The sequence below is a fragment of the Scardinius erythrophthalmus genome (genome assembly GCF_964197995.2).
Source record: "Scardinius erythrophthalmus genome assembly, chromosome: 4".
NCBI lineage: Eukaryota > Metazoa > Chordata > Actinopteri > Cypriniformes > Leuciscidae > Scardinius > Scardinius erythrophthalmus.
The window spans coordinates 10,895,815-10,920,153 of NC_138224.1; the positions used below are offsets into that span (position 1 = coordinate 10,895,815).

Genomic DNA, 24,339 nt, shown 5'->3' on the forward strand with positions numbered 1-24,339 from the left:
ATCCCCATTGGTCCTACTGTCCACAGATCCTCCCTCCAGCCTGGAGAAACGCATCAGTCCTGGGGAGGATCTGAGGAGGTTGGGCTGTTACGAAATACCCATACACCATATAAATCACAGTGTCTATGTGCATGAGTAATCGGAACTGAAACTGCATTTGTGCGTGTGTGTTTTTTTTTTTTTTTTAGATTATTAAAAGAAAGCGATTACAAGGAGGATGACAGTATTTGTGAGACAGATCTGTGCCCACTTATAGAAGCCATGATCTGTTATAATTCTAGCAGACTCCAAAGGCTCAAACAAAGACTACAGGTACAGAAATAAACTCACTGCAGCCATAATCGTGTGCAGTATACCTGAGCCATCTGCAAATGCGATTCACGGGCATTTCTTTCTAGAAAATGATGGAGGAAGAAGAGGAAACAAAGAAGCACAAAGTTCATGTGGAGAAATCTTCACACACACAAGGAGACGTGGCCATAGTGGCGGTTTCACCTCACACCATTGTGCGCATGGCAGCAGCCAGAGCGTCCGATAGGATTCTCCCAGAGACCATCAAACTGTACCCACCAGTCTTCAATGACCTCATTAAAGAGGTATCACAGCAGTGTTATATATATATATTCAGTATACATATCCCTCCTACATTGTAGCTACGACATCTAATTTGGCTTATATAGGACTTACCTGTATAATCATTCTAAACCTCTAGATCTATTCAGCATCGATTAAGGATCGGAACTTGGTTGGAGAAAATATAGAAATAAGCCAAGTCTATGACGAGTTATCAAAAAGTATTTCAACAAAGTATTTCAACTTTGATGAGGTAAGCTAGGTTAGAGTTCAAATGTAGACATTTTGTTGGTGACACATCCTCACATCCTCATTTCATGAAGTTGAGAATATTAATAGCAGCTTTTTTTTATCTTTTAAAGGACCCCAGGATTGAGCCAGCTCTGACAAACGCCACATGCTGCTCAAAAAGAGTAATGGATGACAAACTAATCAACCCGTCACTCAGGAAGCCCAACCCATACAGCATATCCCACAGGTGTTCTCTTCTTCCTTATTATCTGTGTTTGTGGTTATTTGGTACCTCGAAATGATATCAAATCTTTAATGCAGAGAGAGAATGAAGAGGTCTGAGAACAGAAAGAGGCCTGTGGGTGCGACTGCACGAGCGTTCAGAGCTTGGTTTCAGTGGTGGAGGTGTCAACTATCACTCGATGATTATCTTAACTACATTTCCAACCAGGTAAGCTTAGGAGTGTGTTTATGAGTGTTAATAAATGCTAAATGTATTCAGGATGCAGGCTCAGTTGTGGACTTTAACAGTGCTCGTGTTGTTTTGAAGGACTCTGATTATCTGTCAGTGCTGTTTCACCTGTATGACAGTGATGATGATGATGATGAAGAGGCAGAGAGACGCAAGCTGGCTCTGCAGAGAGACGAGAGGAGAAGGTCTTGTATTAACAGCTGAGATTCATTTCTAGTGAATCCTCCCTTTACTCTGAGAATGACACATGATGACTTGCGGTTGTTTCTAATACTTCTAATACTGGGAATGTGACTGTCAGCAAATGGCAAATGCCTGTTCCATTTATTGTATTTCTATAATTAAATCAAAGTTAGCCTGTAGATTTAGCTTCTAATTTTTATCTGACCGTCATCTCTTCCAGAAGGCAGCAAGAACGGATCAATTCACTTAGGAGACGGAAACATGAATTTGTTCCTGGATTCTGGAACATCAACACCATAAAGATGGGAGGACTGGGGAGGGAACCGGAACTGGATGGCATGTTATTGTTTTCTATAATAAAAAAAAATATTGGTACATTTATGAACATGCATTATTTAGTGTCCAAAAAGGAATGAGTGACGAAATATCTGTTTCAGAGAGACATCCAGAAGAGGAAATACAAGATGCAGTGAGTTCATGTTCTCTTCCTCATAATATAATGCTGCACTTCTGTTTTCCACAGATTTCTGCTCCGTCTATCACGTCATGTTAGTGTTATTTTTGGGATAGATTTCTGTATAGCATAAAGAATTTTGAATCACAGTTGTAGCTCAAATAATCACTTTTTTGAATGATATTGACAGACAGACAGACAGACATAGATAGATAGATAGATAGATAGATAGATAGATAGATAGATAGATAGATAGATAGATAGATAGATAGATAGATAGATAGATAGATAGATAGATTGATTGATTGATTGATTGATTGATAGATAGATAGATAGATAGAAAGATAGATAGATAGATAGATAGATAGATAGATAGATAGATAGATAGATAGATAGATAGATAGATAGATAGATAGATAGATAGATAGATAGATTGATTGATTGATTGATTGATTGATTGATTGATTGATTGATTGATTGATTGATTGATTGATTGATTGTTCTTCAGTCTGTGGGAGGAGAGGAAGGTGATGGTCCAGCTGCTGGTCTGCTGGATGGAGAACAGATTCAGGTCAGGCTGGAAAGGGTCTGGAACGCCCTGCGTCTGCCAGAAGGACAGCGACTAGACATGGCCATCAAATACAGCTCCCATGAGTACAGGGACCACCTGCAGGAGGTAGAGATCATGAGAAGAAACTCTCCAGGCTTTCCATCATGATCATCAAGGCTTATATGCTGTTTGTGCTATCAGGCAATAGCTGCATGGGAGGAGGCTGCACGTTTGATCCAGAAGAGGGAGCTCTTGCTCTTCAGGCTGGAGGACTTTGAGAGGGAGGCATCAGACCCCAACAGATTTTTCCAGCAAGGTACATCAGAGGCACAGAATAATGAATTTTGACCCTTGAAATCTGCTTTTGCCTCTATGGCTTTATATTTCGAGAAATTATTATAATCCAATATAGATTCATTGCAAATACACAGGTTATCATGGTTCATCTATCGCTAGAATGGAGGAGGCAAGTCAAAGGGAGAATCTCAACTCTCAGATTTCAGTCGTAGACCAAGAACTGTCCAAGACTATGGGCCACATCACAACCCGTTTCAATGACAGCATCAGCTATGAGGTGAGTGCATCAAGGCACGTCATTGGTTAGCTGCACTAGAAACTGTTCGTCCCGTTGTTCATCCTGATTTGGTTCTCACAGGGCCGGCCGTACAGGGAGAAGATGCGCTGGGACCGGACTGAGATGCTGTACTGGCTGCAGCAGGAGAGAAGGGTCCGTTCACTGGAGATGTTTGTAGAAGAACGGACGGCTCTGCCTGTAAGGCTTCCTCCTCTAAACCAAAGCCAGGAGCTTCACTCAGACAGCCAGCAAACTCTCCACGAACCTCCATCAGACTGCGAGAGAAATGGACGATTTTTGCAACACTGTGAATTTTAAATATATATATATATATATATATATATATACTCATGTAAGCCAAATACTAGCAAATAAAGCAAGATCTGTTCATTTTTATTGAGCTGTTTTTATTTTGATTATTGCATTATGTAGTATATCCTTGTTAGTTGCTGAAGAAATTTCAGACCTTGAAAATGTTTGTGCTTAAAGGTACAATATGTAAGAATTTTGCATTAAAATATCCCAAAACTAATCATAAGTAAACTTTTTTTTTGTTATATGGCAATATATCTTCATTTTCAACTTACTAAAATAACTAAAAATGAAATAAAAATTAAAAAGACATATAAATGGACTTTGTTTACATCCACGGTGGAATTTAAAATGACAGTTCCCATCATTCCACGCTCCTTCACCTCGTCATCAAGCTACGCCGTTGTTGTTGTTTGGAATGTAGCGCCCTCTAGCGGCAAAACATTCTTGCATATTGTACCTTTAAGAGTTTTACATTAAAAAAAATTATTTATTTTAGTATCTCTGAGATACTGTTAATGTTTTTATTAATATTTTGAATTAGTTTTCATTTTTATATTTTAATTTTAATGTATTAGTAATTTTGTTTCTGTTTTTGTCTTTTTATTAGTTGTTTAATATTTCTTTTTAATTTTGATTTCATTTTTAGTTATTTTAGTAAGTTGAAAATGAAGATATATTGCCATATAACAAAAAAAAGTTTTAGTTTAATATAAAATCCCTGCTACACACTACATGCGTATATAATTAAAAGTAGTGTAGAAAATGGCAAATCATGGTATTCATTACATTGTGAATTTGTTCATATTTTAACGGACAAACCTGTTGTTTGAATATGTTACATAAACAGAGGAAATATGCTGCCCTTGTGCTATTTTGCTATTTAATATGCAAAAATCACTTTTTTTACGTAACTAAACATTCTTTGTTTATAAAGTTTCTCATTTCATGACGGGATGATATTTACTTTTTGTATGGCATGTTGTTTAACTTATTACCAGTAGTTGGCAGTGCGCTCTTTCTCTTTTGTTTGCGTTGATCCTGTAAACTGAGAAGAAGAGGAGATTCGCGGCCCTCTGATTGGCTGTGTGCGCATCATGTCATCTGTTCTGTTTCTAAACGTTTCCTGTCGAATTTTCCATTTGGGATTCATACATCTCTGTTTTCAAAATATTTCTGAACGAAATGACAGCGAATAATAGGCACTCGCCGGGTATGTAATTTTATTTGTATGCTTAATATGTCAAATTCCCTCTTAATAGAACAGAGATATTTATTTTACAATAGCTGATCATAACAACACCAATGGTCCAATGAACAGCCTTATAAAAATATGTAAAACACAATAAATTGTTATCTCTTTAAACATATTAAATGCATTTGCGCTTAGATAACTAGGTCTAAACTGGCAAAAACAGCATTTTATGGTTGATATGAGGCACTTTAGAGAGGTTTCTTATTTCTATAATACAAAACTGTAACGTTACATACAGTATTACAGCTTATAAAACAAAAGTTAAATCATTTTAATTGATTTCTACTGAAATATATAATAGCACAACAGAGTTATAATGACAGATTTCGACGTTTTAAAAGTCAACAGTGTCTATTAGCAGTCTATTGCTCTCAATGACATCCATCAGCCACTTTTCCCTGAACCTCGTTTGTCCTGGAATATGTTTGAACCTGTTGGTTTCAACGAGGAAGTGAACGTCCACAGGCAGTGTATCTGGTTTGATTTTGGAGATTTCTATGAAGAAATACACGCTTGCTGTGGCTGTGGGGATCGGGGTACTTCGGGTCGGGATGCTCCATTTGACTCCGTACTGGTATTGCCTTTTAAACTCCAGCTCTGTTTCCTGCAGAAACTTCAGACTGTAGAGCCAGCCGGGCTGCTCTATCTCCCATGTGTCCATGTATTGCCTGATCTGCTGCTCTCCGATCTCGATTGTAAAGTCTTTGCATGAGATCCAGTCGATATTTTTGATTTTATCCTCACATTGTGCGATATTTGCGCTGTCTATCGCCATAGCTGTCAGTGGTTCTGTCATGTTGACGTCGGTTTCCATGGTGATGACAGACAGGGGACGGGTGTTGCATTAACATTAGCGACGTAACGTTAATGCTTTAAAATTATTGTCATAGTTCACCGTTTTTTGTTGTTGTTGTTATTGTTGTTTTTTTGTATTGCAAACCTGTATGGTTTCTGTAGGGAAAAAAAGGTAACACTTTATTTTAAGGTGACGTAGCTACAAATTACTACATGCACTTACTATAGTAATAACAGTAAATTATGTATATAATTACAAGCAGGGTTTGAAATTAACTTTTTCACTCACCTAAATTTTTAAGTTACCGCCCATTCAGAACCTCTACTAGCCAAAAATTATAAATAAACCAGATTAACTATGTCACAGCTTAACAAAAAAACAAACTCTATAGTATGTACTCAGTACTTATTTGAGTAAATACAATGTAACTACGTCCCCTTACAATTACACTTTATTTTAAGGTGTCATTGTTACAGTGTAATTATATATTTAAGTACTGAGTAATATTAAGCAACTACATGTACTTACTATAGGGTTAGGGTAGGATTAGGATTTGGTTGAAGGTTAGTTGGATGTAATTATGCATAATTTACTGTTAATACTATGGTAAGTACATGTAACATGTAGGCCTAACAAGGACACAGTAAAATAAAGTGTTACCCAATAAAGTAACTGAAAAAAAATGAATAATGAACTGGATAGGCCTACTCTTTTCATGTAGTCACAATAAATGGACCATATTATACATACATGCACTATATTGAAAGTTTTCATGTCAAACCATAGTTTGTGTTTTTTTAGCACATTTCAATGCGGTTGCAATGATGTTCTGTGTGGTTTCTTACTTTTTATGATATTAGACATTATTAACTTAATAATAACAAATGACAATCTTTCACTTTACAGGTCGCCTTTAAAATGAGGAAAGCTCCTACTCTAATAAATAAGCACAGAGCTCTTATCTAGCAGATGTGAAATGGCTAAAGCTTTGATTGAGCTCTGCATGGCTCAGTAGCTTTGATGCCAAATTCGCACAAGTGTGTTTTCTCAAGGAATATCCCAGAATTCCATCGAGTAACCTCGCCGCATGTCGCGCATCAGGAGCACACTGGACACCGTTACCAAGGCCGTGAGCGGAACGGTGAACATCGACCTCTTCTCCAAGATCACACGCCTCAAACCCGGTTCAACCCAGGCCAAAACTATAGAAGTTAAAGTGGAATGCGCCGAGGCAGAGGCTGGAGCTGTCATGACTGTGGCGGCACCTGATCCGCCCAGGGAGATTCAAGTAAAAAAAGACATGGAACCTCCTAAAGAACCCCCAAAATCTATTAGTAATCTGTCAAACAGCACAGGAAACACATCCAGCGGGGTTGCAAAGCAAACGCTGCAACGCTTCCAGCCCGCTGCGTTCACAACTGACATGGATGAAACGTACAGTCACCTGGCTGAACATGTCAATGCCTACTTTGGAAGCGACACACGAGATGACAAACGATCACAGCAGGATAGAGGAGACACGACACCGACATCTCAGATCCAGCCTAGCGCTCTTCCCAAAGTTAGCAAGGATCATATCCTTATGGCAGCACCTGTGTCCCATAGATCCACACCAGAAAAGCCCCCTGGTCCATCTCCCATTGACAAGGATGGCTCCATCCCAAGTCCACAAGCCCCTTCTGCTCCAGCTCAGGATGAGGGCGTTTCAGCCATCCCCATATCGCCAAGGAAAGGCATCAGCCATTACCTGTCCTACCCTAGGCCAAGCGTCCAGGCTTTTGTAGGTAACTATATCACTCCTCTCGTTCCAAAGTTTAGAACGGACTCAAAGGGTGGCACGGCAGAAAAGGACAAACCCTCCGGAGTCGAAGTGGCCGTGTCTCAGGATGCAAAGAGTGCAGAAAGCAAGGAGGACAAAGAGGCAGAGGAGAAAGCAAAGAAACTGGTGTCTCAAAGGGAGAAGGTAGAATACTATCCCTGTAAATATAATAGAATAGATTTAACTGAGTTCTCTTTATTTTTTGAGTGAAAGCTTTGAGTTTCAAGCAACTGATACATTTATTTCAGTGTGATCAGGGGTTGAATTTATCTATCAAAAATAAAATATTGGATAAATTAAGCTTGTTTTTAGAACCACACACAATTTTGGTAATATATGCTAATATATATATATATATATATATATATATATATATATATATATATATATATATATATTAGCATATATTACCAAAATTGTTAGTATATATATATATATATATATATATATATATATATATATATATATATATATATATATATATATATATATATATATATGAAGAGTTCAGATGCAAAAGCCTCTAAGTGCCATCTGAAATTTTCTTCTAGAATGATCATTTTTATCAAGCTTGTATATTTAAGTTCAGTAATTTCACTTACATGACAATGAAAATGACCTATTAATTGTCATTTAAGTGAAATTACTGAACTTAAATATACGAGCTTGATAAAAATGATCATTCTAGAAGAAAATTTCAGATGGGACTTAGAGGCTTTGCATCTGAACTCTTCATATATATATATATTAGCATATATTACCAAAATTGTATATATATATATATATATATATATATATATATATATATATATATATATATTCATTATATATAATTCATGCAACAGGAGCAGAATGAATCTGTGTGCAATTCATTCTTATATAAATTGTCACATTTGATTGTATGCTGTTTTAGTAAGAATGGATTTTTTTTTTTACACGCAAATTCCTTCTGCTCATGTTTCATGAATGAAGCCCGTTTCCTATGCAAAATATATCAATTTCCCATTGATTATAATGTTTAAAGATCAAAAGTGACCGTTCTTTGTGTTGTATGTAGATTATAGCACGTGTCAGTGTGGATAACCGAACCAGAGCACTGGTCAAGAGTCTTCAGCGAGTCACTGACGTGAAGATCACCATCAGCAGGGTGGAGGAACTGAGCTTCCACCTGCTGGAGTTTCCTGAGACCAGAGGAGTGGCGGTCTCTGTAAGTGTCTGTGAGGAGGACTGCTTTATTTTTCTACACTGTAATCTCAATCAATAACGTTCTGTTTTTCATTTCTTCCTTTCTCTCGCTGTGTTCAGGAGAAGATCATCTCTTGTCTGTTGCGTTTGAGGCAGGCACGAGATGTCAAGCTGCAGGCTGCAGTGAGGCAGGCTCTGGCCCTGGTGGGCTACAATGACCCGGTGAAAGGCAGAGGGATACGTGTTCTCTCCATTGACGGAGGAGGCACCAGGTGACAGACAGATGATAGTTGGGGGGGGGAATGATTAACCTAAAGTTAACAGATTGTGAAATGACTTTTAAGATAAAACTAGGTCAGCCCAAATGTACCTAAGTAGGTCATCCAAAAATTGAACTGACACAATTTTGCAATCCCTTTAGATGTTGTCTGTCATCCTAGGCTAATTTTCATGTTTTAAATTTGTCACAATTTTACCTAGAATAAAAAACTAAAATAAACAAAATGACAGCAGTGGGTCATGATAAGTAAAAAAAAAAAACAATAATTATAGATCTATAGACATAAATTAATAATAGTAACACTTTACAGTAATTGTTAACTCTAGTTAAATACATTAACATGACTAACAAAACTGTGTAACAATTCATGTAAAGCGCTTATTAATTCTACAGCATTTGTTAATCTTAGCTAATGTTAGTCTCAAAATATATGAATACATTTTTAAGATCATAAGTTGTTTCTTTTAACATTAGTCAACACACTGTGAACTAACTGCAATATGAACATTCTGAAGTATAAAGGTTAATAAATGCTGTAAAAATATATTTACTCATTGTTAGTTCATATTAGTTAATACATTAACTAAAGTTAACAAATTAGACCTTATTGTAAAGTGTTACCAATATAATTATCAATTAAAGACCTTATGAAATATTTTAATTGAATAATTAAGTAGTGATAAAACTTATAAATATATAAATAAATTGTGACCAGGTATAGGATTTGAACTATAACTGAACACATTTGCATACATTTCCCTATAAATGTTAATCCTAAAGTGTAAAAAAAAAAACGTATTGTGCATGATTTTATCCGTCAACTACTCTTAAACTTTTAATTTGCTTGGTGAATCGATCCTTTAGTTTCATGTTATAAGATTTATGAACATTTTTATACTGTATGTACTGTGACGTGTGCAGGCCTGTAATTTTATGTCATTGTTTTGTAGGGGTTTGGTTGCATTACAGGCTTTGTACAGGCTGGAGAGTTTGACAGGGAAGCCCATCTATCAGCTCTTTGACTACATATGTGGAGTTAGTACAGGTATATTATTAAAATTACTTGCAAAATGTCTACAAGGTATAGGAGTGAACAATCTTCTTCTTCTATGTCTTCTAAATCTTCTATGATTTTTCTTAGGGGCCATTCTGGCCTTTATGCTGGGTGTGTTCCAGATCCCTCTGGATGAGTGTGAGGAACTCTATCGGAAGTTGGGATCTGATGTCTTTAAACAAAACCTGATTGTGGGCACAGTGAAAATGGGCTGGAGTCACGCGTACTATGACAGCCAGATTTGGGAGGAGATCCTCAAGTAAGACAATGAAGTGAACAAGCCTGTTTGGGGCACAATATTTTATTTTATTTTTATTTTATTTTATTTTATTTTATTTTATTTTTATTTATTTTTTTTTATTTATTTTTTTTAAATTATTATTATTATTATTTATTTTATTTTATTTTTTATTTTATTATTTATTATTTATTATTTATTATTAAATAAATAGCAGTAAATAAAATCTTAAATTCATTACAATACAATGCCTATCTCATTTGCTGTTTATAATTGATGTATTTTTCTTCCCCTTTTATTCGCCACAGAGAGAGAATGGGGGAGGGACTAATGATTGAGACTTCCAAGAACCCTAAATGCCCGAAGGTGGGTTTCAAATATAAATATTTGTAACAAAAATGCAATTCAAATCTTTTCACTGTTTATATAAATCACTCAATGCTTCCACTAGGTGTCGGCAGTGAGCACCTTAGTGAACAGAGGCCTGCCGCTGAAGGCGTATGTCTTCAGGAATTATAACTTCCTGCCTGGGGTTCGCTCACACTACCTGGGTGGCTGTCAGCATAAAATGTGGCAGGCCATTCGAGCCTCCTCCGCTGCTCCAGGCTACTTCCAGGAATGTGTTCTAGGAAATGACCTCCACCAGGTAAACCACACAAAGTCTGGTCTGCATCATCTACTACACTCTATCTGCTCTTGCTATCAACATATCCTTATATTATCTTCATGTTCATGAGTCCTCTGACTGTTGACGTTATCCTCGGTCAGACATCTTGCACTATTGAAAATCATTGCAAACCCTTTTAGATTGTTGTCAAGAAAAAGTCTGCAGTCTCTGCACATACAGTACATGCACTCGGACTATTTCCTGTGCTGTCTCATCAGTGCCGCACATTCAGGCTCATTAGTGTTCTTGAGTGCCGTCACTTAGGGCACTTCAATTCGGCTGCCTTAAAGTGGCTCTCAAATTTTTGATTGAAGAGATTCCTGTCAGAGGGTCTGTTTAGACTCCTCTATTCTCTGATCCACTTCTCTCTGAATCATCACACAAAGGATGATAACTATAACAATAAAGATAGAGTTTTAAAAAATCGTTCTAAACTGAAAAGTATAGCAGAGTCCACACCACAACTAAAACGATAACGACACAGAGGAACGATACCGTCGAAATCACTTTTAGAAAGATTTTTTTTCCAGCTGATGAACGATAAGAACATTGACATCCAATCAGAATCAGTCCTGCTTTAAAGAGCTTGAGCCTTTAAAGCGGCTTATCATAAACACAACGATATCGTGCGTTGGTATACACACTGTAACACACTATAATACAGAAGGGATACACAAGCAAGATTTGTTCAGGAAAGTGTATTATTTTTAATAGTTCATGATCTGAATATTATGTTTCTGCACTACACTGGCGTAGCTGTCAGGTCTTTTTGCCTGTCTGCTTGTCTTCATCCAGCTCAAACTGGCACGGTGCCACGGCTGCCACACTGAACGCACCATCACAGCCTGGCGTTCATCAGCCTAAATGTCTCTCCGCCAAGCAGCAGACATTAATGTTGAATCGTAGCCCTCAGCGGTGCCTGTTGCGCCATCAGGAAGGCGTCATTCTGTCCGTCTGCTTATTGACACCCACCAAGTTCACATACTGCTTTCCACAATGTCCCTGTGTTCCCAAATAGGCCAGTAAAGCTATTGGTCACAGAGCTAAATGAATGCCCAGATTCATTTGGAGTCTGAAGAGATCTGTGGTCAATAGGAAGATGAGCCTGTTAGTATTTAGAAATGGTGGTATAAAACGGCACTTTTTTATCTATTCATTTATTTAAAGTACATTTAAAATACAGTCAATTTCTGAATTATAATTCATTTCAATATTTGTTGGGGCATAAACTAAAAAAATGTCCTGATAAATTAGTAATGAGTAAATTACATGATTTTTTTTTTACATAAAAAAAAAATCCATTTAGTTATTCAAAATACAGTTCATTTCTGAATTAAAATAAATGTAGATATTGTTGATGGGCATTAAGTAAAAATTATGTCACATAGGTAATTTTTTCTGTTGATTTATACATTTACATTTTTAATATATTCATTTATTAAAAAATACACTAAAAATACAGTTCATTTCTGAATTGATATTCATTTTAATATTTAATATTAGGGGAAGTTAAAAATGGAAGAAAAAAGCATTATTAAAAGAATTAAATTCAAGTCATTTGGCATAGTCTTGTGTCATTTCATTCATATAATCTATTTTATCATTCATTTTATATAAAGATAATAGTATTTGAACAAAGTATTCTTAACTTATTAATATAAAAATAAAAATGTTCAATGCTCAAATGTTTTCTTTGTCCATTATTTAAAAAGATTCTTCCTTTTCTTTATCATGGACACTCTTACACATTGACGCACATGTTGATTTCATGCGTCCATCAGAAATAATCCTCATTTTGTGGTCAAATGTTCTTTGGGGAACAATAGAAGAGAAGATTTGAGTGACATTGTCCTCAGGTAAGGCCTAATTTATTGTCGAACAAGATGAGAATGAACTATTTTTAGATCTTCATCTAATAGTCTGTGTAGATGATTCCAATTTATTGGCCTAAGGGCCAACCAAACCCACTTAATGCACATTCATTAGGTCAGTCTTCCCATGATTCCTCATTAAAAGCCGCTGTGATGTGTTTTGATGTATGTTTTTGCAGTGTGGGATGAATGTGTTCTAATTAAAATGCAAATGTAGTAGAGGCTCTTGGCTCTAAACCCTGTTGCCAACAGAGCACTCGATGCCCGGACCCCGAATGCCACCAGTGGAAAAGCTGCTCTCTCTCTGTCTGTCTCTCTCTCTCTCTCTCTCTCTCTCTCTCTCTCTCTCTCTCTCTCTCTCTCTCTCTCTCTCTCTCTCTCTCTCTCTCTCTCTCTCTCTCTCTCTCTCTCTCTCTCTCTCTCTCTCTCTCTCTCTCTCTCTCTCTCTCTCTCTCTCTCTCTCTCTCTCTCTCTTTCTTGCGCTGAATAGCACTTCAGTTTCTTCTCAACATGCCAGGCCTGTTCTCTGTTATGCATACTCTCCTCAAGGGCTTTCAACCATCAAACAAGAAGCCAGTCCTCAACTGTTTGTTTGTTTTTCTTTTTCATTTGATTGATTCATCAATTCATTCATTAAAGGAAAAGTTCACCCAAAAATGACAACTCTGCCATCATTTACACACCCTCATTGAGGAAATAGGATTTTATTTCTCATGTGGAACACAAAATGAGAAGTTTTATTTTTTATAATTTAACATTAATTTATTTCAAGTGACAAAAAAAGTTTATGGTTATAGTTAAGTTAGCTATAATAACCCTGTAACAAACTGGATGGTGACCATCAGCTTTCAATCTGCAAAAAGCACCATAAAAGTAATCTATATGACCCATGCATTATATTCCAAGTCTTCTTAAACAATATGATAGTTTTCTGAGAGTAATAGAGTGAAGCTTAAGCTTGACAGCCATGGTCACCATTCACTTTCAATGTATGGAAAAGAGCAGCTTAGACATTTTGCCAAGCATCTTTTGTGTTCCACATAAGAAAGAAAGGCATACAGGCTTTGAAAGACATTTTTAATTTTGGGGTGAAATATCCCATTTATTAGCTTTTGATTGATTGATTTGTTGACGTATCCTTTGTTAGCTTTGGATTCAGAAAGCAGAGTGTAGTTCACTGATTTGCATCAGTATCCGTGTCACTAAAATGTAGGGCATACTAGAGAAATAAAGGATGTTGTTTAGCAGACGATTTCATCTTGTTTTCTCTGATGTGCTCCTTAAAGGAGACATTGAAACGGAGAAGGATGATGCCAAGTAAATGGATTTCAAATGCCTCAGGTCAAATTGACACATCTACCCACGTCTCCTACTGAGGAGAGATCCTTCATCCATTATACTCAACAGTGATGATTCCCATAATCATATCAGCTGGAAATGCAAATTCACCTCTTTTATGTTGTACCTCTAGTTTTTCAAAGAATAACCTAGATTTCCACAAAGAAGCCTTGCTTTTGGACAAGAATAGATGCAGTTATTTTGGCAGAACCTCAAGATTTCTTTTAAATAGTATATTTTAGTTTCTCCAATTTTAGTTGAGATAGAGCACACAAGAATCTCTTCTCGCTCCCTCAAAAATATGGTTAGTATATGATCAAATGTGGTCAATGTTTTTGATTTTATCCAGGACGGTGGTCTCTTGATCAACAACCCTACTGCTCTGGCCATCCATGAGAGCAAGTGTTTATGGCCCAACACCCCTGTGCAGTGTGTGGTGTCTCTGGGAACAGGCCGATACGAAACCGTCGCCAAGACCAGCTCAAGCACTTACACCAGCCTAAAGACCAAACTCACCAACGTCATCAGCAGCGCCACAGACACTGAAGGTGAGATGATAGGGTCACATGATACATTTGTCTGCTGTAAGTGCGTTGTTCTGTGCTGTGTGTAGCACCTAGGGCTCTGCATATCCCTCTGAAGGATCCCAAAAGTAAAAAATTAGCAGCTCTCAGTCTGATTTTAACATTTCATACAACTATACAACAGTGTAATAAAAACTGTAATATGACTTTTGTTTTTGGGGTCTACAAGAATAGGTTTTCATGCTTGAATGTTCAAAAAACACCTTATTTTTTCACATATTTCACATTATTGCAGCACCTCTCTTCCCAGTCTGTCTGTAACGCTCTATTCAGTTCCTTTCTCTATGAAGCCTCTTCTTTCCAAAAAGCACAATGTGGTCTGATTGGTCGGCTGGACCAGTGTGTTGTGATCAATCAACCATTTTGAGTGTGTTTCATAAATGTCACGTCCCTTACGGTACCATAACCGTGAGTTACTAACGCTCATTAGCATTACTAACGCAACTCAACCAGGCCTCGCCCCTTTCTTTTCCGTATGCCTTGGGCGGGACTTATTTAAATGAGGGATATTGTGATGTTATGTTCCCAGAAGAAAACTCAAGACTACAATCAAGGCGCAATCAATATATAGACTTGAAATGGACTTTGTATCTTTGCAGACCTTTTCATCCTCAAACAGCAACATCACACACTAAAGAAAGTTGCAAATGTCAAAAAGCATAATATGTTCTCTTTAAATGTTGAAACATTGCAATTGTTACAGTTGTTTGTCACTCACTACATAAACTACTATTGATCTTTTTGTATTGTAGAGGTCCACACGATGCTGGACGCCCTCCTTCCCCCGAACACCTACTTTCGTTTGAACCCTTACATGAGTGAGGATGTCCCGCTGGATGAGAACAGGCAGGACAGGCTGGACTTCTTGCTGGGTGAGGGTCGCATCTACCTGGAGCGTAACGAGAATAAGTTAAGGAAAGTGGCTAGTGTTCTCACTCAAGAAAAGGGCGTCGTTCAAAAGCTGGCAGAATGGGCACAACTTAAAGCTGACATGTACGATGGGTTTCCCTTTCGCTCCAAACTCTGAAACTCTAAACCAAACTTGCACAACCACTGACCTTTTCCGTTGTCTCTCTAATGTATAACAATGAAAACTACATTGCAATGGAATTAAGTGTTACATTGTCATATGAATTAAAATAGGGGATCAGGTCTGTTGCCTCATATCGACCACATAAGAAGACTGAATAGGTTCATTGTAAGTCTGATTTTAAGGCTTTGTAGTTACTGTAAGGATAGTTATTGTCTCTGTTGTGGGTCTTGTTTGAAACAAAGAGCCTTGCAGGCATGAAATGTTAGCGGCAGCACTGACTAGCTATTACTTGCATGTGCTGCTTGTTGTTTGTTGGGATGTACTAATGTCAATTTGATCCATTAATTTACAATAGGATAAAACTGTTAAGTGTCTCCTCAAGAAAATCCTTAGTTGTTTATTCTGCACAATAATGCAGGTAGAGTTGAGGCATGAGGCGAGCTGCTGATTCACAGACCCAAGTGTGTGCAAATACATTTTTTCATTTTTTATTCAAAGTTAAATGTCCGTAATTAACCTTTATGTCAAACCGCAAAAGGAACCAACAGCACTGTCTGATGTTTTAAAAAGTTTGCACAGAATGTTTTGAAAGCACTCAATGCAGTTGTATTATTGCTGAAGATGACTCTTAATCTTACATTGGTCATTGTGGAAATACTAATGAAGTGATCATGATTTAGTGTACTATGTTTGAATGCATTGGCTGCTTTTCAGTATACATTTTTATCTGCTTCTGTGTGCACTTGGCAGGAAAATATTTGACATAATTTATTGGTTCTGTTCAGATTGAGTGTATAATATGTAAAATATCATTAATCCTTGAATGTGTTCAGTAAAATCATGACAATGTTGTAGATTCAATTTTAACAGCTTGATTCAGAAATACCATTTTTCCTAATAACACCTTTAAACACTATTACTCCGTCGTGGTTATGAAGAGAAATAAAGGGTTTTAAACCTCATCTTATTTCAGTTTCAGTTTTTCCTTCTCAGATAAGATCTGATTATTTTAGATAACTATTTTTTGTTCCTCTTAATATTGATAAAGAGTGCTGATCATTGGGAATCTAACATGTACTTGAGGTGAAAGCTATTTAAATCTGAACCACAAGCATTTTATTCCATTTGTAATTAATCTGGCTGTATTTAATTGATTTTTCCAATTGCAAAATTGATTTTCTGTTTGTCTGTTGTTCCACACTGTTGGCACATTAGCTGGTGTTTTAGCACCCTGTCAAGCCAAACACATAGATGGTCTATATATTTAAAATTGTATAGCCCAATGAGAAATATGAACATTTATAGACTGATGAGCCTCTGAAAATTAGCCACCTTTATTCAATAAAGGTCAGTGAGGTTGGTTATTTCCTCATAAGACCTCAGTTATGTAGCCTAACCTGAAGTGAGGAATGTGTCTTATCCATGGAAATGTTCAATGATGTGTCAAATCCCACAGGTGAGTGTGAGGAGAGACTATATTTGATGGAAATATGCTCAAATTCACATTTCAGTGCTACTGGGAGCTGCCGTGTACATGTGAGACAGCGGACTGCACTGGAAATGCTTTATTTAACAGTTTCTATATTATTTCCAGTCTTGTTACTGTTACGCAATCACTGCAGTTTTTGTCGTAATCCATAAACACACAGATGCTAGAGCTGAGAAGGTCACTGGTTTGTTACTTCCATCGATCGAGGAGCTTTAGAGCAGATAGGACCATGTCTGATTCAACTCTTGCATCACCTCCTCCCAGAATCCCCTTAGCCAGGCAATGGAAGACCAGACTAGAGCATTCTGACACCTCAAGTGTAACCTAGATGTCCCTAAAATGATTCCAATGATATGCTCAAGTGCAATATTATTATTTTCTGTTGATCTAAGAGGTGGAGCTTAACTTAGGTTTAGGGATAAGGTTAGGGCGAGAGAGCTGGAACTCCACTCATTGGTGATCAGCCTCTCAAAAATCCCCTTGCTGGAAAAAGAACAGACTGTATAAGCAACTACCGGTTGGCTCTGGTACACTTATTTCTAGATGATATATGTTTTCAAAGCCATCTGCAAACCAATGTAGGAAGTGGGACGTTTAAACAAAGCCAGTCTGCATTACCTCAGAGAGACGTGAGCTACGGTTGTATTGAGAGTGCACTTTAGGTAGCCTATCAGAACAGACGTTCTTGTTTAAACATACTTTCTTGTTTAAAATTTTGGTTCGAATTTAGTTTCCATGTCTTTTATTTTCAGTCCCACTACATGCTAGTCTATTTTGGTTATTCTTTAGTTCAGTAACCATACTACTTCCATATATTTTTTACATTTATGTCACCATTTGTCATCTGTTGTGTCTTGTAGTCGTTAATATTCCTTGTTCCCTGATATTACAAATGTGCCAGGACTCGAGAACAATAATGGTTTTGTGTATAGTAAGTAGATACATCTATTCACGTTTTAAGACGTGGCTGCCTGCATGGGTTTCAGACAAGATGCTGTTCAGTGGGACGACTAAACATGCTCATTTTCACTTGAATTGCCAAACCACTAAGCTATCATAAATCAGATGTCCTGCACTGAGGAAAAAAAACAAAAACATCACAAAGCAACTCTATCCATCTGCACAAAAACACAAGGTTAAATATGGCTTTGAAAAAGTTGTGTGTAGACTGAAAATTGTAGATTTGAGGTTGTTTTCCATTACTGTACTTTAATGACATGGAAAAAAACACACTCACACAAACATACGTGTGGATACTACGTGTGAATGGATGAATTTGTTTGCGGAGCCTTTACTGTAAATTTCGATCAATTCAGTCAGTCATTAATAAAAGTAGCTATGCGTTACTTTCAAAAACAAACTTTTGAACCATTCTTTTAACGTTAAGAATATACAAAACGTGCTGTCTGCATTACAGAGTCTAGTAGTGGTGTTTGTGTGATCCGTTGATTAGTCTCGCGTGTCGCTGCAGCTGCGCCTGCACTGAGCGTGCGCGTGACGGCGCTGCGCGTTTGACAGCAGCAGGAGCGCTCGAGGAGAAAGAGAAGCTGCGGCGCGCGCCCACTACACACCAAACCTACATCAATCCCATGAAACCGGACAGGTCGAGGATTCATCGCTGCAGTCGGTGAGTTTTATGAACGCAGCGTTATTCTCTCAGAGTTTCTGTCGAGACGCTTTTCGTAAGGAGAATGCGCAGTAGGTGCAGTATTTGAGTCGATGAGGAGCATCCAGTCGTGCTTCTCCCATGGCAACCGATGATGATGCGGATTTTCACGGCAATATGGCAGGGCTCACAAAGGACGCGTTTCTTTGAAATACACGAAACTGGTCCGTTTATTCCGAACGGCGTTTAAAATTAAGCTTTCATTGTGTGTCGTGCTGTATTGACACGATAAACGGCCCATTATGAAAGTCTATGTTTCATTGAAATCTTGCTCGGCCACCAGCAGGTGTTCCCATCATTCTCAGGCTTCACCCTCAATATTTGTTCATAATGGCGCATTTCTAAAATGTAAATATTTGAATTGGGTATTTATTCATTTTCATTTGAGAACTAGATGGACCTGCTGACTGTCATTGCATGAAGACCAAAAAAAAAAACAGCCATAGGAAACCCCACAAAAGACAATGAGAACAAGGCTCTTCCTTTCGTTATTGCATCTTCCTTTCATGTCTTTGTTTCTTAAAAAACAAAATACAGGCTTTTTAAACGTTTATATACACTTTCTATTAATAGGGTGCAAATGGGGCCTAAACACTTTTAAAAATGTACATAGTTTTTATTTTTATTTTAGCAAATTTTAAAAGGCTATACTTAACCGAAATGTTGTTTGTTAGCCTCAATGTTTTCAAACGAAATATTATTTAAACTGTTTATTTCTATTCCATTTAAATGGGTTTTGTAACTTTTATAACCCTGTTACCAAAATCTGGGACCTCTAAATAAATCTAAATTTAATAGGAAAATATTTAAAAACAAAAAATAAATAAACAATGGCTGTAACATTTAGCTAAAATTAAACTATTAGGCTATCCACCTAGTTTGGGACCAAATGTTGGTAGCTGTTTCCCATAAATTAAATCAAAATGATTGTCTGATTTTACAAAACATTTGAGTATCAGGGTTAAATCGAATGGTTGAGCATTTTGAGAAAATTAAATGAAAATATTTTCTTGTCATCCCATCATGCTGTAAAAATACTGAATATTTAATATATTTTAATATATTTAAGCATGATGAAAGACTAAAATATTGAAAACCCACAAATGGACAATGCAAAAAGGCTACATTTGTTATTTTCTGTCAAGTGAGGAAACACTGGCCAACTGCATTGGTCTGTGTTTTTATTGGGCCTCAGGTGTAAATGAATGCAGCATTATGCTAAACGTGCCAGAATGTAGTGTGTTGTGTTTATGAGGTTACAGGCTGTTGTGTGTCAAATGTGATTTAATTAGGATTGGTGATAAGATTTAGAGTTATTTTTACATAACTCTTAAGGACATTGACTTTATTTGGCGTTCACACTTCGAAAACCTCTTCATTGTGTGTGCTTAAGTCACTGTAGTGCTAGGCTACTTCTTTTTGACGTTCACACTGCAGTTTGGTACATAATCTGATGGCTTCATAGGTGACCTGTAGGCAGTCTAACATCGATACAAATGAATGATGATTAATGAATGAGAAAATATGGGACATTTGCTTTCATGTCCCTGGCAATGGGATATTAGTATGCATGTGTGCATAACAGCTGTTGTGTGCTGCAGAGCCACAACTCTCTTAGTGAGATGAGAGTAGTTTCCCATTTAGCTTTTCATAGCAATTGTTAATTAGCATTTGTATAGGGCTGTAACGTCAGAAATGAGTCTGTGTGAGAGTAATGCAGTTGAGAGAGATATCAGAGCTGCAGACAGGAGCGGAAAGCCATTTGTGGAGCAGGACAGGTTCTTTATGTTTAGCGGTGTAAATATTTTTTTATTATTTAAATTGAATTTGATTTATGATTCTTTATTAGCTCTGAAATTGTCAATTTGGCATGACTTGATTGTTTTGGTGCAATTCATTATTATTTACACTCTTTGACATTGCTCCATGAAATGCTCTGGAAATAGATCTGGAAATCTGAATTTGGTGGATTATGAACTTTCATATTCAAATGCCCTTTTCTTTGTCCGGTCGATGCATGTTTAGATCTAAATTATGCTCAGTCCATGAAATTGTATTCTGCACAGTCCAGGTGGAACCACATCAAAGCTTTTTTTGGATGGGAATAAATAGCAGTGCTAATGAAGCACAACAGGCACCAGGTACGTGCCACCAAGCCAGCTGTGCTTCATCATGGACCTTTGCCTTCTCATGCACTCTCATCTTTGCCTTACCATCTGGAATGGAATGACTGGACAATAATGCAAAGAGAGGATTACAGGGAGGGAAATAAATAGCTTTTGCTGTGGTTTTGGAGTGTTTGTTTGTGACTCAGTAAGTTCAGATGCTGGATATTTACATAGACACATTGCACCAGCTGCCATTGGAATGGCAGGCTAGACATTTGCATGCTCATAATTGCTCTGCAAATATGCCACATGTACCTTGTGTCCTGATTTTAATGCCTTGTAGATTCTGAGCCTGATTTAAACGCAATGAACTTGTGTAATTCTATCTTGCATAATGCATACTAAGTGTAGTAGATTAGTGAACAATAGGTATCATTTGCCTCTGTTTCCTTTCAGATCAGTCTTTTCATGATATAGCATTGGGATTACAGATTTATTTAGTATGGCCACATGTAACATCTCTGTTCACATGCCTGTCTTTATTTGTTACCTTTAAAAAAAAAAAAAACATAAACTGACTTTGAACTATTGCTTCCTTGTGGTTGATAAACGATTAGTGGAGATTAAGGTCAAACATGTCCGAAGATGGACAACATGTTTGGCATCATGTGATTCTGCCTCTCTCTTTAACCAGCGGATGATTTGTGTTTATTAAATGCGGTTACATTTGCAAATTTTTGGTGAAATTTTGCAGTTTCATAGTGTAGCAATGTATGAAGCACAGCTCAAAGAAGTCAAGTTTTCTGTTGGACCGAGCGACAAAATTGTGAGAACAACTTGAATCTGTTGCGCAATCTGAGTTGGAAAATCTTTTACCATCCCATGTTGGATTTATAGGTGTTGGATATACTTTGAAACAATTTTCAATCAGAAATTCGCAAATAATTACAAAGAAATGACAAGTACACCTAACACATTTAGTAATACAGTACATGACATTTTTAAGCAAAGACTGAAATGGTATTTTTATTTAGGCCTACTACTTTGAAAAACACTGTTAACAGTGTAGGCTATTTGATTGAAAAAATGAAGCAGAAAATTAGTAAATACCCAACTTATTGATGGGACCCTATCAGAACATGAATAAGATTTCCCAAATATGTTCTCTATAAGGAATATTTATTGGATTCTGATGGGTTGTGACTGATTTTGCTGCTTCAGAATCATTGGTCAACTAAATAAATGCTGTGATCAGCAATATTACATGACAGACTGCTTATATAGTGACTCGTTTCTCTTAGTAGAGGTGATTTATTCCATGTGCTGTATGATAAATGTGTGCCATTTTAGTCTTTGCAGAAGCTGAATGCTTCTGATTGAATTACATTATAAAGCAAAAGCATTTTAATCTGGAAAACTACCAGTAATATGTGGCATGTATTTTCCTCCTATATGGAGTACTTGTTGTGCTGATTAAAATATAAGCTCTTTCTGCGCCATCTGTCTGGATATGTCTCTCATGACGTATGAGCTGAGAAAAATGCACTGCAAAAATGCATTGGATAAATGTTTAAATTTGACCTATATTTATGTAATGTGAGACTATGCTATTTTTTGTAACACTTTATTTTACAGTGTCCTTGTTACATGTTACATGTAGTTTAATTACTATAAATGATACATAATTACATGCAACTAACCCTAAACCAAACCTAATCCTAATCCTAACCCTATAGTTCATTAATATTACTCAGTACTTATAGTCTATAATTACACTGTAACAAGGACACCTTAAAATAAAGTGCAACCCTATTTTTTATGTTATATTTTTACATATTTTCTTCAGTTTTAACTGTCATGTCATGTCATCTCATCTCATTAACTTAATTTGAGGAGCTGTTTACACAACACTGTTTTCAACTAAAAACTGAAAATGCAAACTTGAAAACGGATGTCAGATTGAAAGTTTTTGAGAACAATACCGTTATCTTCGGTGTATCCTATAAAAGCGTGAATTTGTGCAAACGGTGACGTCATGCATATTGCGTGCTCATTCTTTAGTGTTTCTTTTCAGAGAGACATCGCCAACTACTGGCCTGGCTGAAGAATACAGCGTTTTTAGTCGTTTTCGCAGATCCGTGTGAACGGGGATCGTTTTGACAATGGTGTCATCTGTACATGAAAAATGCAAAGGAATACTTGTCTGTTTTTAGTACATTGTTGTCGTGTAAACGTACCCTCAATGCATTTGTCTTCTTTCAATCCACTGACTTTAACACTAACCACAAATACAAGCTCTTGCAGAGGAGGAAATGTGCTCCGTTTGAGGTTTGCTATAGAGTTCAAATCTAGGACTGTTTATAGGAAAGGAATGTTATCTTTTATGTGTAACCATTATGGAAGCTGATATGAAGGACACAGTGAGTTCAACCTAAGTGCATTATGGGGTAAAAAGGCATATCTGCTTATAATTGGTATGAATTGTTAAAAAATTGCTAACAGATGAATTGGACAACAATGTCACTAGCAAGTTGAGTAACAATTGTCCCACTTATATCACGAGGACTGATGTGCTCTCTGCCCCATAATACAGTGCTTTCTCAGTCCATTGATCGGACGAGGCCTTATTTTCTGTGCCTGGCTATGTACTGAAGCGCTGATAATGTCATCTGCTAATTCAGTGACTGAAAGCAGATGCTGGTCATTTTTCAGGATGAGGTTGGTTAGCGCCCTGTCCTCTCTTGCACCAATAGAGTGTCTCATTACATAATAGAGTTATTGGAATAAACAAATTAATTGTGGTTCATTTTATCCTGAGATGGGTTTCAGGTCCATTTATGATGAAGTGCATTTTATATACTGGTGTTTCAGTGAATGTGCACACGCTCTCACCCCTGCTAAAGAAGAAAATAATCATTTATGATCACCTCCTCTTATTTTCCCATGGGTCTCAGTGTCTGTGCCTGTCGGTAATTAAATTATGCCTCAGTAAATTTTTCACATCAGTTCAAGATGTAATTCTTTGGTTTTACAGTAGTAATAATTAGGAGTGGGAATCTGAATAGTTCTGAAAATTAGGCCTATGTTGATATCTGGGTCAGCACATGGTAATATTATGATTTTTTATTTTTGTGTGTGTGTGTGTGTGTAAATGTAACTATAAAATGTAAATATATTGAAATATATTTTTCCTCCAACCATAGTTGTTATATTATGAACCTCAGTATATGTATTTATATATTTATAACTATTTATGTATTTATTTTAAACAGTTTAACTGAAGATAAAAAAGATAAAAATAATATAAAAATCATAACTATTTCTGAAAGATCATGTGACACTGAAGACTGAATTAATGGCTGCTGAAAGCCACAACCAAATGCATTCAAGTAACCATTGATATAAATTGTTACTATATAATGTAAATAAAGAAGTTGTAGTTGTCATATCAACTTCAGTAAGAAGTAGCAAACCTTTTCAGACACTGGTTCTTTGTGTTTTAGCGTCAACAGATCAGTGTCATCTCAATAACGTGCGTTTAGTTGCAAAACGTCTAACGTCCGACCAACCTAACCACGGAGAAATGTGAAATATTTAAATAGGCATG

General features: G+C 36.8%; 4 protein-coding genes across 5 annotated transcripts in view; 3 read left to right on the forward strand and 1 right to left on the reverse strand.

The window, feature by feature from the left end:
* The window catches only part of ccdc87 (coiled-coil domain containing 87), a gene marked incomplete at both ends in the record, with an annotated part of 9,578 nt that extends 6,223 nt beyond the window's left edge, over nt 1–3,355 (forward strand). Inside the window, 13 exons of the mRNA XM_081362629.1 lie at nt 1–78; nt 189–312; nt 399–596; nt 713–826; nt 936–1,051; nt 1,126–1,255; nt 1,355–1,461; nt 1,680–1,795; nt 1,897–1,928; nt 2,422–2,589; nt 2,665–2,779; nt 2,895–3,037; nt 3,119–3,355. The exon at nt 1–78 is cut by the window's left edge and continues 77 nt beyond it. Of these exons, the coding sequence (XP_081218755.1) occupies nt 1–78; nt 189–312; nt 399–596; nt 713–826; nt 936–1,051; nt 1,126–1,255; nt 1,355–1,461; nt 1,680–1,795; nt 1,897–1,928; nt 2,422–2,589; nt 2,665–2,779; nt 2,895–3,037; nt 3,119–3,355 (1,678 nt within the window). The remainder of the gene's footprint in view (nt 79–188; nt 313–398; nt 597–712; nt 827–935; nt 1,052–1,125; nt 1,256–1,354; nt 1,462–1,679; nt 1,796–1,896; nt 1,929–2,421; nt 2,590–2,664; nt 2,780–2,894; nt 3,038–3,118) is intronic.
* A 1,064-nt stretch (nt 3,356–4,419) lies between these two features.
* pnpla8 (patatin-like phospholipase domain containing 8) lies at nt 4,420–16,435 on the forward strand. Its single transcript, XM_081362880.1, has 10 exons — nt 4,420–4,562; nt 6,307–7,363; nt 8,277–8,426; nt 8,525–8,676; nt 9,635–9,729; nt 9,826–9,997; nt 10,285–10,342; nt 10,428–10,622; nt 14,202–14,400; nt 15,189–16,435. The coding sequence occupies exons 2-10, from the start codon at nt 6,488–6,490 to the stop codon at nt 15,461–15,463; spliced, it is 2,172 nt and encodes a 723-aa protein (XP_081219006.1). The 5' UTR covers nt 4,420–4,562; nt 6,307–6,487; the 3' UTR covers nt 15,464–16,435.
* akap14 (A-kinase anchoring protein 14) lies at nt 4,939–5,418 on the reverse strand (the record flags this gene model as incomplete). The annotated part of the gene is made up of 1 exon (XM_081362630.1): nt 4,939–5,418. One exon carries the CDS (start codon nt 5,416–5,418, stop codon nt 4,939–4,941), a length of 480 nt encoding a protein of 159 aa, XP_081218756.1.
* Nucleotides 16,436–18,471: 2,036 nt separating the features above from the next.
* nrcama (neuronal cell adhesion molecule a) overlaps nt 18,472–24,339 on the forward strand; it is a 50,178-nt gene continuing 44,310 nt past the window's right edge. For both annotated transcript variants that reach the window (XM_081363310.1, XM_081363311.1), the window contains exon 1: nt 18,472–18,585. The gene's annotated coding sequence lies outside the window, so the exon portion shown is untranslated. The remainder of the gene's footprint in view (nt 18,586–24,339) is intronic.

Excerpts from the sequence above, each read along its gene's own strand:
- pnpla8 (XM_081362880.1), top strand. The coding sequence starts at position 6,488 with ATGTCGCGCATCAGGAGCACACTGGACACCGTTACCAAGGCCGTGAGC. Across the intron at positions 10,343-10,427 it reads AGAACCCTAAATGCCCGAAG|GTGTCGGCAGTGAGCACCTT; the intron begins GTGGGTTTCAAA and ends TGCTTCCACTAG. Across the intron at positions 10,623-14,201 it reads TAGGAAATGACCTCCACCAG|GACGGTGGTCTCTTGATCAA; the intron begins GTAAACCACACA and ends GATTTTATCCAG.